The sequence below is a fragment of the Capsaspora owczarzaki genome (assembly GCF_000151315.2).
Source record: "Capsaspora owczarzaki ATCC 30864 unplaced genomic scaffold supercont2.4, whole genome shotgun sequence".
In the NCBI taxonomy this organism is placed as follows: Eukaryota; class Filasterea; order Ministeriida; family Capsasporidae; genus Capsaspora; species Capsaspora owczarzaki.
In genome coordinates this window covers 259,230-275,429 of record NW_011887295.1, presented here as the reverse complement: position 1 = coordinate 275,429, position 16,200 = coordinate 259,230, and the positions used below count along the sequence as shown (strand labels likewise).

The window sequence follows — 16,200 nt, the reverse complement described above, 5'->3', positions numbered from 1 at the left end:
GGGAACGCTTCCAAGCGGTCTACGAAGAAGTGCTCACGCCAGAGGTCTGCGCGATCTCATTCATCGATGCGCGCGGATTGCGACTCAAAGTGCGGATATGGGATTGGCGCACCCTCAATGAAGTGGAGCGAAGGCGCTGCGACCATGGAACTCGAGTGTACTTGTAATGCTTTGTGAAAATTGGGTTTGATTCGCAGACACAAAACGGAAAGTACAGCGCTTGATGGTCTGTTCTCGCTTCGAATCTTAACTCTCATTTGCAGCGTTTACTCGGTACCTGTGCCCAAGATCACTTTGTACAATGAATGAACATTCCGCGGGCGAGACGGAAAGCAACACAGGTCGCTGTCGGGCGACACTCGCATCGCCGCGCAGACACTTTCGGAGATTAGACCTGGATCTAATTGCATTTTTGTTGTTGTTGCTGTGGTTGTCAAGCCTCATGCGACACATCTCACAAAACGGAATGCGCTTCTTCTCCATATCCGGCAGTTACCGGCTGCTCGTGGTAGAGACCGGGGCTCGCGCGTGAAAATACCATTTGGGTCGCTGAACAGAGTCTACGTCGTACGCCAAGCACTCGTTTTTGTTGTAGCTGCCCCACGTTTGTCGACCGGCGCTTCGTCACAGGCTCCCTGTTGCTCGTGTTATTGCTACCATTGCTTGAGAGCTCTGCAGTTCTTCTGTGCCAGCAGTGGAAGGAATTCGGACAAGATGCGGTTTCGTTCGTTTTGTGTGTGTGCTGGTGTTTGTTGTTCATTTTGGTAATTTGCGTAAAGTGTCGCCAAAGGCGCAGAACCCAACCTAAACTTAGAGTGTGCAGGCGCAAAATTCGCGTTTTGTTGTTGTCGTCGAATTGTCTGTCCTATTTGCGACCTTTCTAGGCAATAGAGGCAGCCAGGGGTCGGGGATTGGCAAGTGATGGCACGCAACTCAGGCTGTGCATCCGTTCGCAGCACATCTTGTTCGCTGAACAAATCGGGACGGCAGCCCCAAGACAACAAGTGTGATCGAGCAATCGGTATTTTTCGATGCTTGATGCTCGGCTTGAGCTCGAGGTGAGGAGGCGCGTTGGCACCTTAAAACAGTCAAAGCGAATCGAATGATTGTGTGGGATTCGAGATCAAAAAGTTCGAGCCCCATTTTCGCTGGCTTGGTTGCTACTGGGGGTCGATCCTCGAGTGGAATTCGCCATTGGCGCGCCCTCTGTTTTTTTGTTTGTTTTTTCTCCGTGCGTTGGTGAATCGGGCGGTTGGAAAGTGTGATTCGCTTTGTTTGATTATTGAATTTTTTTTTTTATTTTGTTTTTTGTTTTTTTGGTTGGATTTTGGTTTTTGTGTTTGGTTTTTGTTTTTGTTGTTTTTTTGGATTTCATGCCAGTCTTCAATATCTATCTGCCGTCTTTGGACCCTTGTCCCCTCTCGATTTGTACTTCATCTTTGTTGCTTTTCATCTCTTCACATTGTCGTTGGCTGCACAACCCCGAAACAAGCACCCAAGTCGCGTCTTTCAATGAAGATGGTACGGTGCATGCGAAAGCTAAACAAACCCACCGCCCCACACTTTAACACGCTTCACTCTTTCCCCACAACCTGCTGGCTTCGCCCCTCGCACCCAGGATGCTGGGTGTCTACACTTGCACATTGTTTCCGCGAACTGTCGCGGGACAACCGCAACAGCAGTGGGCTGCAACAGCCAACACAGACACAAACTCAAAATTCGCATCCCGCCCCTTTTTTTTTTTTTTTTTTTTTTGTTTTTTTTTTTTTTTGTTTTTTTGTTTTGTTTTTTCGCGAAAGCGTGCTGGTGACTCATTTTCGTGACAGTGCGGCGCATGCGAACGGAGATCGAGTTCGTAGGATGCGCTGCCGCGAACTTTCCACTTGTAGCATTCTCGCAGGTTGAGATCGTGTTGGAAGAGCTCGTGTTGGGGAAAATATGAAACGAGAAAACCAACCCAAAAAACAAAAAAAAAAAAAAAAAAAAAAAGCCGTTTTGTTGATGTTGTCGACGCGAACACATAGCGCTCCAGAATCAACACGGTGCTGCCTGGCAACAACGTTGAAGGCTTGCTCCAGTTCGTTGCTTGTCTTGTTGAAATGAGAAGCAGAGGACCACTGCAGAAGAAGAAGTGGTTTGACCGGGGAAACCATTGATTTTTTTGTGGATGCGTCATACTTTGCTCGCGCGCGTGCAGGAGGTGTTGGTCAAACCAAATTCATAAACAATGCAAAAATTCGGCGGGTGTTGGGCGGGTCTGATGGCTGCTCTCTCTCTCTCTCTGCGCTCGCAACACAACATTGCTGTCGACATGTAATGGAGGGTTGAAAATCAAGAAGAGATGCAGTAGTCTAGTCAAGGGGAAGAAACACAGCAAGCAACAAAGTCCAGACTTTGTTCCCCTTCTTGTTTTTGTTTGTTTTTTTTTTCTTTTTGGTATTTCTTTTTGCGTCCTGTTTCTTGATTGCTTTTTTTTTTCCGCAGACACCTGTCGCGTGTCGAGATTGCAAATGAGCCGATCGAAACGGGGGAAGGGGCGGACTCAAAATATTCATCCATCAAAACAAAAAAATCGAAGAAAAACACATAAACACAAACCACAAGCGGTCGCCACATCAAAATCACTCAGATTCTTTGGCTTGAAATTCTGTCACCCGCAGCAATCAATCAAGCAAACACTCCCAAGTCCGCTGGCACTACTGCTCTTGGTAGCGGCCATCATGCTGGGTTGCGGCTCGCTTTACACCGCCGACGCAACCACGGTTTTGAAAGTTGGCGTCCTGACAGACCGCACCGGTCCCGGCCAGTCTACGTCGATCATGTACGAGACTGTCTTCAACACATTCCTGCAATTCTACAACCTCGGTTATCTTCGAACTCCGATGGCCAACTACACTGTCGCGCTCGAGTACCGCGACTTTGGAGGCAACCCCAACATGGCCCTGTACCATGCTCAGGATCTAGCAGCAAACGCTCACGTAGTTGCTGTCATTGGCGCCGGTGATATGATCTCTGTGGGAGCGGCAGCACTCGTGCTCAACCAGTACGGCATTCCGCTGCTTGCCTATTCCGTGACCACCAGCCTCTTGAGTGTCCCGCAAATCTTCCCGACGTTCTTGCGTACAGTGTCCAACGACCTGCAGCAGGCGCAGTACATTGCCGAGTTTGTCCTCGACATGGGCTGGAATCGCGTCGCGATTGTGTCGAGCAATGGCGTGATGAGCTCTGCCGACTCGATCTCTGTCGTCTTCCGAGATTCCGCACTGACTGGCCATCCCATCGAGATTGTGATGGAGCAGCCAATCATTTCCAACGATTTCAAGCGGCCAGACTTTGAGATGCAACAACTCAAGGACAGTTCCGCGCGCGTCATTCTTCTGCTGACGACAGAAGACGACGCCATCAATGTGCTGGCCTCGGCAAATTCGCTTGGCCTGCTTGGCCCAGACTATGTTTGGATTGTTCCGGACCTGCCCCTGCACATCATTCCCGACAGCCCATTGTGCGACGGTCTTGATTCTCTTGCAGTCGACGCGTTTTGTGACTTTTCCGGACTGACGGAAATGTACAACGCCGGCAACGTCATTCCTGGCTCCAGCTTGACCTGCGCGGGCTTTGCTGCGTCTTGTCGCTTCTTGAAGCGGGTTCCCTCGGCAGAAGAGCGTCTTTCCCTCATGAACAACATGCGCGGCTTGATTGGCGTTCGCGGTCAAATTGTTGCGTCGCCTGCCTACGTCGCTGCCAACCAGATGTTCATGGCCACCTTTGGTCAGCCGCTGCTCGAGTATTCGCTTCATGCGTACGACGCAATGGACACCATTGTTCGTGGTCTCGAGAACTTTACAACCACCCTGCACATGAACGGCATCGACAACCACAACTTCACCCTGGCGGACGGCCCTGTTCTCATGGAGATTATGCGCGCAGAGACCTTCGTTGGCCTGACGGGTCTCGTGACATTCTCTGGCGTTGATCGCATTTCCAATTTTGAGATTTTGAATTGGGCCGCACCCGACAACGAGACCCTTGCCCCGAGTCTCGATTACGACGTAGATGGAACTTTGATCGATTTTAGTACGGCAGGCTTCGGTTGGGTGCTGCGCGGCTTGCACTACTACGAGCACGCGCTGCAGCAAACTGCTGGCAGTGAGTTTGAGTGGTACAATGAAACTCGAGGCATTGTACCAGCCAGCACGCTAGCCTTTTTCGACAACACTCCGACCATTCCGCGCGACTACCCTTGCCACGCGCAATGCAAGCCAGTGCAGCCCGGCATGCCTTCGAGCGACGGCTGCTCCGGCCCGGGCGCCGATCAGTGCACCATTTGCAACAATGCCATTTTCAACAACACTTGCGTTGCCGCCTGCCCCATTGGACACTTTTCCTCGAGCACTGTCATGGGCCAGCTGTGCTCTGCGTGCCACAACGAATGCAGCTCTGACGGCTGCAGTGGCCCTGCTGCCAGCCAGTGCGTGACCTGCCTCCACTTTTACGACTCGAGCAGCTTGGCGTGCACCAACACCTGCATGAATGGCAAGATCAATACGGAGCTGAGCCGCGCCTCGAGCGTCTCGAGCGGTCTGGTTTGCGTGCACATTGACTCTCTCACGGATGCCGTGATTGCCGTCATTCTGACCTTTACCGGCGTCCTCTTGTTCCTGTGCGGAGTCCTGGTTGTCATGATTGTGGTCTTCCGGGACAAGAAGGTGATGCGCTCTGCAAGCCCGACCTTCTTGCTGCTGATGGTGTTTGGCACCGCAACGTCGCTCAGTAGCATCTTCCTGTTGGCTGTGGACAATCCGACGAATGACTATTGCATGGCCGCCATGTGGATTCGTCACATGGGTTTTGCAATCGCCTTTGGCGCGCTCTTCCTGAAAACCTACCGCATTGCTCAAGTGTTCCGGGCCAAGTCCTCTCGCGCGGCACGAGCGCTTCGCGACGACCGCTTGCTGCTCAAGCTGTTCCAGCTGTGCCTGCTCTTTGCCGTTTATCTCCTGATCTGGTCGCTGGCCCATCCCCCGCAAGTTGAGCTGAAAGAGACCCCCTCGCACGAGCAGTTCCACACTTGTGACCGCGACTGGTTCTTCTTTGGCCTGCTTATCGCCGAGTTGATGTTGCTGGCCATGTCGGCGTGGCTGTGCTTTATTACGCGCAAGGCGCCGTCGGCCTTCAACGAGCTGCGCCAGCAGTCGCTTGCCATCTACAACTGGACGTTGATTTTGCTCATTCTCGAGATTGTCGTCAACACTGTTGCCAACGATGACGCGAACGCTGTTTTCGCGCTGAGCTCGCTCGAGCTCTTGCTCACGCAAGGCTTTGCGGTCATGATTGTCTTGCTCCCCAAGGCTGTTGCCGTTCTTCGCGGCGAGGGCGACAAGGTCAACACTAGCACTCACCAAGCGGGCTCGGGACCCTCTGGCAAACACTCTGGCACGAATGGGCATCACAGCTCAAGCTCTGGTGAAATCTCTGGTCTTGACTCCATGTCTGGCGCTGAGGTGAAGGAGCGTCTTGTCGCGGCTGTCAAAGAGACGAAGCGGTTGATGGCCGAAGTGGAGCAACTCCGCAACGTTGCGGTCGGTAGCGGCAACCGCCACCTTGCGCCCAGCGCCTCCAAGGAAAAGTCTGGCAAGGCCAAGTTTGCGGGCGAGCAGCGTCCGCGAGGCATGAGCGTTGACACGGGTTATGGCGGCAGTTTGGGCGGCAGCATCATGGGCATCTCCCCGTCCACGTCGTCTCAGCCGTCCGTCGAGATTGACATGCACCAGATTACTCCACCCACGCCCACGTTGGCGACGACTGTCGAACTCACCGAGGACGACATGATGTGAAGAGAATAAGCTTAACGTTTTACCGCTTTTGTATTTTTTTTTTTTTGTTTTGTACATTTTTTTTTTTTTTGAAGTAGCATGTCGTTGTTCTTATGGTTTGTATTTTGTTTTCTCTCTCGTTTTTTTTGCCGAGTATTTCTCATTGCTATACAGTACTGTCTGCTACTTTGTTGTTGTTGTTGTTGTTGTTGCTTTCGTTTTGTTAAAGAAACCAATACACGTTGCTTTGGCATTGAGCTTTTGTGCGCTGAGGCTTACTCCAAGATCTCTCGCTTGATCGGCTATTTGATTTTGTTCTTTTATCATCATTGAGATTACTATTTTGTTTTGTAGATTTAAGATTGTTCGCCATAATTGAGAAACGAAACAAAAGTCTCAGTCTTTTTTTTGTGTTGGCTCTTGGGAACATGTCGTTGTTTGGTCGCCGTGTACCAGCAGTCCGACCGCTCGAGTCATGCTACACGGGCTCTGACATGATTCCCTTCAAGGTCTCGAGCTTCAACGGTGGCCAGTTTTCATCCGAGTACGGCATCATCGTTGTTTGATTATTCCTGAGCACAGCCTTTGCTCATTCATGCTGTTTGGCACAATTGCTTGATCTGCGCCGTGTCACAGACATGGACCTGCCAACACGCTTCAAGCTGACACGTCATGCTTCAGCTCTGCTTCACGGTGAGTTTTGCACGACTGGGGCAACGCCAGCAGGCGCAACCAGGCGCAACCAGGCGCGAGCGTCTTCCCGCCACACAGCGAAACAAAACACGAAACAGCCAATCTCACTCACGCTTGGAAGGTCGCACAGCATGCGACACTTTCGCCATTCTGGACTCCCCCCCCCCAACGTACGATGCTCCGTTTTCCCGCATGCTTCACTCCAGCAGATCGCGCGAGACAGGCAGGCAGAGCCGAGTGGGGGGGTTTGGGTTGGATGGGCGAGGATGAGGGGAATATCGGCAATGCTGGATGACGTTGTCTTTGTCCATCTAGCTGCGTTGTGCTGATTCAACCCGTCGAGGGATGATGGTGTTGAATGTGCTGATTACTGTGTTTTATACTCACTCGCACCGATCCATCTCGGGAACGGATGGTGATGGCTTGTTTTGGTTTGTGACACAGAGACAACGTCGGCGTACTGTATGAACTTGGAGCTTCCGTTGCGTTTGTTTCAGCTGCAAACTCCAACGCAACGCAGCCACTCTCAGCAGCCTCATCGCAAGCACACTACAGGGAGATGAACCGCGTCCATGCTGCACGCCCCCGCCGATTGCGTTTTTCTACCAATCGCCACCTGCCCGTTGCAGATCTCACCTCATCCGTTGCAGATCTCACCTCATCCGTTGCAGATCTCACCCCATCCGTTGCAGATCTCACCCCATCCTCCATGCCTCTGCGTCGACGATTTACGCGAGAGTTCTATGATTTTGGGACGAGCAGTGCAGCAGACGCAGTTGTAAATCCCACCTCAACCCTCCAGTCGCAGCCTCGATATGCACCAGATTACAGTGGTGTTGGGACCTACAATTGGGAATCAACAACCGCGGTCAGGTCACGTGAACCATACGTGCCAGAGTGCCATGCAGATTGCGATCCGCCTCGTGCAGATTGCGATCCGCCTCGTGCAGATTGCGATACGCCTCCGGCTGGCCTTACACCAGAGGACCTTGATTTGGCTTCCACAGAATTCGAGGCAATGACATCGCCCTATCCGTGTGCCTCGCCCATTTTTGACGAGATCATGGCGCATCGACGAATTTTGCGGCGAGACGCGGCGATGCCAAATCTCTCCACTCTGTGGCAAAATTTCTCGCTTGTGCGGCCAGCGCTTGGGCCTACGAAGCCCCCACCCCGAGAAAACAAGCTGTTGAAACGATTCCTTCGTCCGTCCTGCTTCCTGTCAGAAATCATCATCAAGGCGCCAGACTCGGGCTACACGTCGCCAGTTCGCGAAGGGGTTATTTTCCTGTCTTACGACGCACCACCACGCCCTTGTGTCGTTGCTTCTTACCGGGATATAAGCGAGTCTGACTTTTTGCGGCGTCGGCTGAGTTCTTTGTCGGCGCCGCACGAGCGCCCGGATGCGTTTTTCAAAGTGGACGAAAAGACAAACGTTGCGACCGTTACGCTCCCTGTTGCTCGCACCGTACGATATGTTTATATTTTGTTTCTGCGGTCGCACTCAAGCGCCGATAACATTGACGTGCAGTTTGTTGGCTTCCGAGGATTGACGCGGCCGACGAGCACAGCAAGTGGCAATCTCAATTGAACAGCCCCCCTTTTCTCCTTTGTTTTTGCTTTTGGAAGTGTTTCGTCGTTGATGGTTTGAATTTTTTTGATGGTTTGGATTTGCTGAAATACATTGATTCTTGTTTTCATTCTGTATTGTTTTCTCAGAATTCCCTTTTTCAGTGCTTCCAGTCATTGTTCTTGCTTGTTGCAGCGATTTGGTGATCATGAGTCGAGCTGCGACCCATCCGCACATCCGCGCCGTCCTGTTCGACCTGGGCGGTGTGCTGGTGACATCTCCGCTGCGTGCAATCTCCAACTTTGAGCGCGACGCTGGCCTCCCTCCGTGAGTTAGTGCCCAGTACAGTGCAATCTCAAATTTCAATCCGACTCCGACTCCGACTCGATCGCTGGTTGGTTTGATCACTCACACAACAACAATCTATGCTTTGTGATTTATGTATTCTGAACAACGAAACTGGAAAACAACAAAAAAACCCGGGAGCAGAAAGTTCATGCAAAAGCTGTTCGTCACAAGCGGTCAGCCGCAGGGAGCGTTTGCCAGGCTGGAGCGAGGCGATCTGCTCATGTCCTCTGTAAGGTTTGCGAGAACAATGTTCAGTGAATTGAAATTGAGGCAAAAACAATCAAGCACGATTTCTGACCAAACCAATCCCCACGATCGTTGGCTAGTTTTTGGTCCAATTTCATGCTGAATGCAACACGCTGCTCGAATCTTGGGATGCGCAACCAAAACCATCTGGAGTGTCCCATGATAACGTCAGACGCCTGATGCAATCGATGGGCGAGTTATCTCTTGTTCCACGAATGCTCCAGCTTGTCGCTACCATCCGAAATCAAGGTATGGACGAGAAATTTGAAGCGATTTGGTCGTTACAAGAATGACAGAGTGTCTAAATACTCTTCTGTCGATGGAACTTAGGGTTTAAAACTGCTTTGGTCACCAACAATTGGATTGACGACACGCTGGACCGCACCGATGCGCACGGCTCCTCCAACCTGTTGCAAGGAAGCGCAGTCACCCAGCTCTTCAAGCTTCTTCGCCCTTATTTCGATGTGGTGGTTGAGTCTTGTCAAACAGGCATGCGCAAGCCCGACCAGGACATTTACTTGCACACCTGCAAGCTGCTTGACATCCAGCCCACTCAGGTGAATTTTGAAAGTTGGGAGATGAAGGCGATAACTCATTCGTCAAGACTCACTCTTTTTGTTATTTTTGTTTTGTTTTTTGCAACAGGCCGTATTTGTGGACGATCTCGGACATAATGTCAAGGCTGCGGCACAATGTGGAATGACGGCCGTGAGATGCCTTGATCCTGAGCAGGCCGTGAAAGACGTGTCCGACTTGCTTGGCCTGCAGCTTCCTGCCGCGGCAACGAACGCCTCACTCGCTACTATTTCAACCGAGCGACAGCCCTATACCGTGTTGCTGCGTCAAAAGCCGCTGACAAAGGAAGACTCTTCCGCAAGCCCTGCGTTTTTGGCGCAGCCTGCTGACTGGACTGCATCTACACCATCGGACGTTCTTCCGTTCGACCCCGTGCTCGATGCTCCGGCGTGCACGGTCGATTCTGTGCCACACGCCTTTGTGACCACCCAGACTGGCCATCGCATTCACTATGTCGAGCTGGGCGAAGGTCCAGCGATTGTTCTGTGCCACGGTAAGTCATCCTCGTCGCCGCGCTCTCGAGACCCGATGCTAGCGTTGGATGCTGGTGTCGGAGCTGACAGGTGGTTTTTGTGGTTTTGCCTTCTGTATGTTACATGTTCTTTGCTCTCTTGTTTTCCCCATCAGGTTGGCCTGAGCTGTGGTATTCCTGGCGTCATCAAATCCCAGCTCTGGCTTTGGCTGGATTCCGTGTGATTGCGCTCGATCAGCGTGGCTACGGCCAGAGCAGCGCTCCACGAGATCCGTCGCTCTATGGAATGAAGCAATTGTCCGAAGATGTGGTCCACTTGCTCGACCATCTCAACATCGCAACGGCCACCGTGATTGGCCACGACTGGGGTGGCGCGCAAGTGTGGGCCCTGGCCCTGCACTATCCGCATCGCATCCACGCGGTGGCAAGCATCAACACGCCGTTGATGATTCCCAATCCAGCCAAAAACCCGATGCAGACATTGCGCGAAAACCCCGGCCGCTTTGACTACCAGCTGTACTTTCAGAGCGATGCCGCTGTCGCGGAGCTTGGCGCCAACGTCGAGAGGACTGTGAATTACATTCTGCGACCAACGATCGAGATTGAGCGCAACCCCGAAATGCGTCGACTGGCGGTCAATTTTGCTACCGCGACGAAACGGGGCGGACTGCTCGCCGGAATGCCCGACAACATCCCCCCGACTCCAATGCTCTCGGCAACCGATCTGAAGGTGTACACGGACGCATTCCGGAGCTCGGGATTTTACGGCCCGCTGAACTGGTACCGCAACATGGAGGCCAACTGGCGCTGGCACGGTCGGATTGCCGGCAAGCAAGTGCGACAGCCAGCACTCATGGTCACCGCTGGCCGCGATCTCGTCCTCACCCCTGCCGGGTCGGCGCACATGGAACAGCTCATTCCTTGGCTGTCGCGAGGACACATTCCAGCCTCTGGCCACTGGACCATGCAGGAACGCCCTCGCGAGTTGAACCGAATTCTCGTCCAATGGCTTCGCACGGTGGTTTATCCTGCGCAGGTGGCGAAACTGTAGCGTGGTTTCGTTCTTGTTGTCATTTCGCTGTTTGCTGCAAGGTGGGTGGGATGTGTGGGTCCAATATTTGGCAACTTTGATCAAAAACTCGTACGAGAAGAAACAACAAATGTTGTAGGAAAATGTTGCCCGTCTAGCAGGCGTTTATACAAAATGAAGAGGACAGAACAACAAAGGGTTTACAGAGAACGCAAACACCTACTACACACACAGCAACACCAAAACAAAACAAAACACGGCAGACCAGGCCAAAAAAGGGGGGGTGAGAGACAAAGATTGTCATCTCCCTTTTTCGCTGAAAAGCTGGAAATGTGGGTTTAGTGGAAAGCCTTAAGGTACTCCTCGGCGCAGATGCGAGCGCGAGCGTTGGTAGTGATCTTCATTTCGCTGATCTCAACATCGACGTTCTCCATGAAAGTGATGATAAAGTCGACCAGCTTGTGCTTGAACATTTGCTCAGTGTGGAAGTTGGTGATGAGGAAGCTAATGTCGTAGCCCTGTGTATCCCCACAAGCCGGATGTTCAAAAGCGCAAAGTGAAAAACAAGCGCAAGGGAACAACATTAGAGCTCATTTTACGAAAGCCACTGCTTACCTCGACCGGCTTCCTGCGCAGAATGAAAAAGTTCTCTGCGCGCATCATGATGAACGACATGAACTTCTTGCAAAGGATCTTTTCAATCTCATCGGCTTGCTTGATGCCGATGGAAATGCGAACAGCGTTGATCGATGCCTCAACAAGAACGCGCTCCTGAGCGTTGCGGCTAATCACAACGGGTTGAAGGAGGACCTCCTTGCTTCCCCTGCAGAGCGAAATAAAAAAGTTGAGTTCAAGTGAGAGAGTTGAAGCAACAAGCCAAAAGCAAAAGCAAAAGCAAAACGGAAATCCGACAGCCAAAAAAAAAAAAAAAACCGTACTTGGTCTCGACCTCGGGCTTGTTGTGGCGCTCGACGTGCTGGGACGAGAAGTTCTCGAGGCAGACGGCGGCAGTGATGGTGGCGCGCACAGCGTCCAGGTAAGGGCGAAGGGTCGTGCTCTGGTCAGTGCAAAAAGAGAGCGACAGAGTGAGTTTGCATACACTCGTTTTCCATTCCAGCGACTCTCATTCTTGCCAAGCCAGACTCGACTCAATGTCTGCTGCCTTTCCAACTGAATGACAATCGACAAAAACGACTTTGCAGCCAAAACCAAATCCAAAAAAAAAAAAAAAAAAAAAAAATGAAAAAGGAAAGCAAAAAAAAAAAAAAATGAAAAAAAAAATGAAAAATAAAAAACAAAACTCAATTGTTTTTGTTGTGTTTGAGCTTTTTTTGGTTGAGGGACAGACGCGAGCCTGCCGCGGCACTGCAATCCAAGGCACAGATGGAACTGGGTTTTCCTCAGAAGTGGCCCGTGTCGTGCCCGCGCTGATGCACTTCTCGGCTCCGGTCAAAGACGACGAACGGCAAAAAAAAAAAAAATGTTATTTTTTGCGATCTGTTTTTTTTTTTTTTTTAAATCGGCTGGTCCTGCATTGCAAAAGCAGCCAGCGAACGGCAGGGAGAGCAAGCCATCGGTAGTGATGCGTCCGCTGTGTCATGTCGCCGCGCGCAATCCCCAACTCGCCAACAAGCCTGCAGGGGGGCGATCGGATCCCTTTCAAAAAGCAGGATTGTGGAATTACAAGGAAAAAAAAAGAAAAGAAATCCGTTGCGGGCAGAACGAACGCTCGGTGATGGACGCGCAGGTCGTTTCCACGGCAGAGCGTGGCGGATGGTCGAGGTTGAATGGGAATACGAGGGCGAGGCGGTGGGTGCGGGGAGGGCAACAAGGGGGGGAAAGAAGAGCGATGCGGACGAGCGATGGAAATGAAATTCTCAAAGGAAAAAAAAAAAAAAAGCAGTACCATTTTGTATTGAAAGAGATTGGAATCGACTGAGCTCTCTCTGAGCGATTTGATTTGACAATGATCAAGGACGAGACGGGTTTGGTTTGACAGCTCTAACGTTGTGTGATGCAACGAGGGTCATATGGTATGGTGTGGCAGTTGGAGGCTTGAATTTTAGTGTCGAATCGAACTGAGATTTTGGTGTGAAAACAAGGGACAAAAACGCCTCAAACGAGAAACGATAATGGTATTGCAGGAATAGTACACAAAGTACAAGGAATATTGCAAGGGAGGGAAAAGTACAGGAATAACACGAATAACAAAAGGGCGGAACTGTCAAGAAGGAAAAAGCGACAGAAAACGAAAAATCAAAAGCCACCCGCTTTGGTTTGGTTAGATGGGGCTCAAAACACTTCCAGATTCGAAATGACATCCGTCTTGTTTTTGCGCGATTGCGAATCCGGGGCCGATGATCCAGTCGAAGACGAGGCTGGCGTCTGGATGTACGTTTGCTTGGAAGGCTTCAAACTCGCATCGGTTGTGGAAGGACGAGCAATGCGCCAATCCGACCCGCTCCGTCGTGAGGGCAGAATGACGGGCCCGAACGGGTCTTGGTGGGCCCCCTCAAAGTCGCCGGGGTGGGCAGAATCTTGCATGGCACTGAAGAGGGCTGATTCGAGAGCACCCTCCGAGGCAATGCGCCGCAGCGAGCCCTCGGAGGTCGGGATGTGCAGCTGCGGCGTGCCTCCGTCGTCGTCTGCAAGGCTTTCGTCCAGGGAATACTCTTGCGCAGCCGGGATGGCCAATGGGGCCAGACCCTCGAAAAAGGCTCCTCTTGAAGCTACGGGGGACGGGGTGTGGAACTTGTGGTGAAGCAGCGCACGGAAGGGACTCTGGGGGAATGAGGCGAGGAAGGGCGATAGTGCCGAAGGAGAATGCCCAGAGTGTGAACTACCTGGCACGTTCTGCGCTCCTGGCACGTGCAACGAGGCGTCAGCCTTGTCATGCGGATGGACTGTCGCGGGATGATCAACAGCATGTGTGAGTAATGGCGGTGCAGATGGTTGTGTCTGCTCCGCCTCTGCAGGTTGTGTGCCACCCGGACGTGACTCGAGGAGGGCAAACTCGGCCACAACGGGGATGTGATCCGAGAGCAACTCGTACTCGCTCATCACACGGCAGTTCAAGGCTCGAATGGTCTCTGGAGAATACATGATGTGATCGTATGCTCCTTTGAGTGAGAGACCAAATCGAAGAGGCCATTTCCACGTTTTGCAACTTGGCTGGAACTCGATCAACGAATCGTTCAACGGCTCCTTCCCGCGCCCGCCCTTGAGCCAAACAACAGCCGCGCCGTCGTGGCCCTCGTTGAAGTCGCCCGCTACAATGATTGCAGAGCCAGGCTATGGGGGAGGGAAAGGGGGGGGTCGTCAGCCACAAAAACAAACCAAAAAAAAAACAGCTTCAATTTCAGTCCAAAAGCAATTGCCGTGGTTACAATGGTGGCTTACCTTTGGTTTCATGCGATCGTAAAAGAATTGAAGCTCGGCTCGACGAATGCTGGATGTCTGGAACAGCGCGCGGAAGGACGGCTTATGCACATTGGAGATTGGAGGACGCAGGTGCACATTCAACACTTGCACAGGTTGGCCTTCAACAACAAGCTCGACCATCCAGCCCGGGAAGAACGAGCCAGCGACGGGCGGCTGCTCATACCAGAGCTCGTGCAACGGATGGACGGATAAAAACCCCTGGCCGCCAGCGCTGGACACGCTGTTCGACTCAGGGAGCACAGTGTCGTGGTGACGAAAGATCATGTGCGGGTAAATGTCGCGCAAGGACGACCGAAGAAACTGCTCCCACCCATGGTGCGTTTCCTGCAGGCAAACAATGTCAGCGCCGGAAGTGCGAATTCCGTGCGCAATCTGCACAACCTTCTGGGACGCGATTCCCATTCGACAAAATCCCTACAGATCACGATGGTAATGACGATTGAGCGGCAACAACACAAAAAAAAATAAGAAAAAGCACAAGTCAAGGCAATGGTCAGCACGCAGCTTTTTGAGGACGAATGACACAAAACAGAAATCCGCAACCCAAAAACAACAAGCTGGCGTTGACTTACCCAGTTCACATTGTACGTGAGGACTGTTAACTTGCGTGCCCCGCTCAATAAAACAAATTCGCTGGCAGTGGACATGGAGGAGCGCCGAAGGGTCGAACGCTTGCTTGGCGCGTCTGGCGCTTGCTCCTCGGTGGAGGCAAGCTGATGTGACGCCGGCTCCTCCATCGCGTCTGCGGCATCGATGGGTGCAAACGACTCGCGAGGAAACCCATCACGGCCATCAGGATTGGACTCGATTTGAGCCAGCTGTCGCCTTGGTGGAAGAATCGGGGCGCGAGATTGTAGCTGTGGCGGTGCAGAAATGGGAACGTCTGCCGATTCCGAGCTGCCAGAACGCGTTGGAGCCATGACCAGTCGTGTCGATGGTCGCGCCGAATCGCGCTTTCTCGGTTTTAGAGGATCTGCCGCAGGAGCGGGCTGCGGCGGTGGGGTGCCGGCGCCAGAGTGTGCATTTGCCCTGCTGTTGCTGGGCGAACTGTACGATTTCGTCGGTGACGTTCTTGAAATCCTGTCGGTCGATCCATGGGCAGCAGAAGCCGACAACAAGTGCGGGGCGTCTTGAAACTGGTCGAGAAACTGCGCTTCGATGCGCTGGAGCTCCTCGTTGATTGTCGCCGTGGCGGTGGCAGCAGCGGGCTGAGTGTGATTCTCGCTCTTGCTGCTGTTTGCTGAACGTCCCTTGGCTGGGTCCTTGTCACTGTCCTTGGCGCTCTTGCCAACCTTGACAGCAGCAGTCTTGTTCGTGCTATTGTTGGTGTTGTTGTTGTTGTTGTGGTTGTTGTGGTTGTTATTCTTGTTGCCCTTGCGCTTCTTGCTGGAGCTGCTCGCGTCGGCGTCCGCGGCGACAACCACCGCGTCAAAGTACGCCGGCTGGGCCTGAGCGGGCGCGTCCTCGTACTCGAGGCTTTCCCAGTCGCCGCCGCACAAGTCCGCCATGGCTTGCGACTGTCGGTGCCCTTCCGCAACCGACGCAGCGGCAGTGGTCGTCGAAGCCAACGCGGACGGGAGCGCGGCGGTCGAACTGCCGCTGCCGCTGCTGCTCGCTCGGTCCCGGTCGCGGTCGTCCGAGTGAATCACCGCCAGTGCCGACGACAGGCTGGCAACGGGGGACTTTGGCTGCGTCTGCACAGCTTGCAGGGGTGCTGGTTGCGACGGATGGTACCCGCCACTGCCAAACGGCCATTGCGAGCTCAGCGCGTACGCGGGGCGAGCAGGAGTCCCGTCATCGCTGCTACGACTGATGGTGGCACCCGACTCAGACATTGAGCTTTTCAGAAAAAAAACCTGCCGCGCTCTGCTTTGTTTCAAATGGCTCGATGTTTTAAAATACTGCGTTGAGTTGTCGCTCTTGTTGCTGCTTTTTGGTTGTCGGAGAAGATTGAATGCGGCGAATCTTCCCAAAAAAAAAAAAAAAAAAAAAAAAAAAAAAAAAAAAAAAA

At 52.5% G+C, this 16,200-nt stretch overlaps 5 protein-coding genes across 5 annotated transcripts; 3 read left to right on the top strand and 2 right to left on the bottom strand.

The window, feature by feature from the left end:
- The first annotated feature begins 1,387 nt into the window (after window positions 1-1,387).
- Window positions 1,388-6,035, top strand: CAOG_02888 (hypothetical protein). Its single transcript, XM_004363670.2, has 2 exons — window positions 1,388-1,521; window positions 2,661-6,035. The coding sequence occupies exons 1-2, from the start codon at window positions 1,513-1,515 to the stop codon at window positions 5,832-5,834; spliced, it is 3,183 nt and encodes a 1,060-aa protein (XP_004363727.2). The 5' UTR covers window positions 1,388-1,512; the 3' UTR covers window positions 5,835-6,035.
- Window positions 6,036-6,215: 180 nt separating this feature from the next.
- On the top strand, window positions 6,216-8,185 carry CAOG_02887 (hypothetical protein). The gene is made up of 3 exons (XM_004363669.2): window positions 6,216-6,357; window positions 6,450-6,506; window positions 6,951-8,185. Exons 1-3 carry the CDS (start codon window positions 6,242-6,244, stop codon window positions 8,095-8,097), a joined length of 1,320 nt encoding a protein of 439 aa, XP_004363726.1. The 5' UTR covers window positions 6,216-6,241; the 3' UTR covers window positions 8,098-8,185.
- Window positions 8,186-8,259: 74 nt separating this feature from the next.
- CAOG_02886 (epoxide hydrolase 2) lies at window positions 8,260-10,933 on the top strand. The gene is made up of 6 exons (XM_004363668.2): window positions 8,260-8,403; window positions 8,566-8,653; window positions 8,751-8,919; window positions 9,001-9,227; window positions 9,316-9,739; window positions 9,874-10,933. The coding sequence occupies exons 1-6, from the start codon at window positions 8,285-8,287 to the stop codon at window positions 10,767-10,769; spliced, it is 1,923 nt and encodes a 640-aa protein (XP_004363725.2). The 5' UTR covers window positions 8,260-8,284; the 3' UTR covers window positions 10,770-10,933.
- Window positions 10,880-12,680, bottom strand: CAOG_02885 (ARP2/3 complex subunit ARPC4). Its single transcript, XM_004363667.2, has 4 exons — window positions 12,655-12,680; window positions 11,687-11,805; window positions 11,364-11,571; window positions 10,880-11,266 (listed from the first exon to the last, which is right to left on the bottom strand). Exons 1-4 carry the CDS (start codon window positions 12,655-12,657, stop codon window positions 11,087-11,089), a joined length of 510 nt encoding a protein of 169 aa, XP_004363724.2. The 5' UTR covers window positions 12,658-12,680; the 3' UTR covers window positions 10,880-11,086.
- Window positions 12,681-12,815: 135 nt separating this feature from the next.
- On the bottom strand, window positions 12,816-16,156 carry CAOG_02884 (hypothetical protein). The gene is made up of 3 exons (XM_004363666.2): window positions 14,762-16,156; window positions 14,148-14,603; window positions 12,816-14,039 (listed from the first exon to the last, which is right to left on the bottom strand). Exons 1-3 carry the CDS (start codon window positions 16,022-16,024, stop codon window positions 13,041-13,043), a joined length of 2,718 nt encoding a protein of 905 aa, XP_004363723.2. The 5' UTR covers window positions 16,025-16,156; the 3' UTR covers window positions 12,816-13,040.
- Window positions 16,157-16,200: the final 44 nt, after the last annotated feature.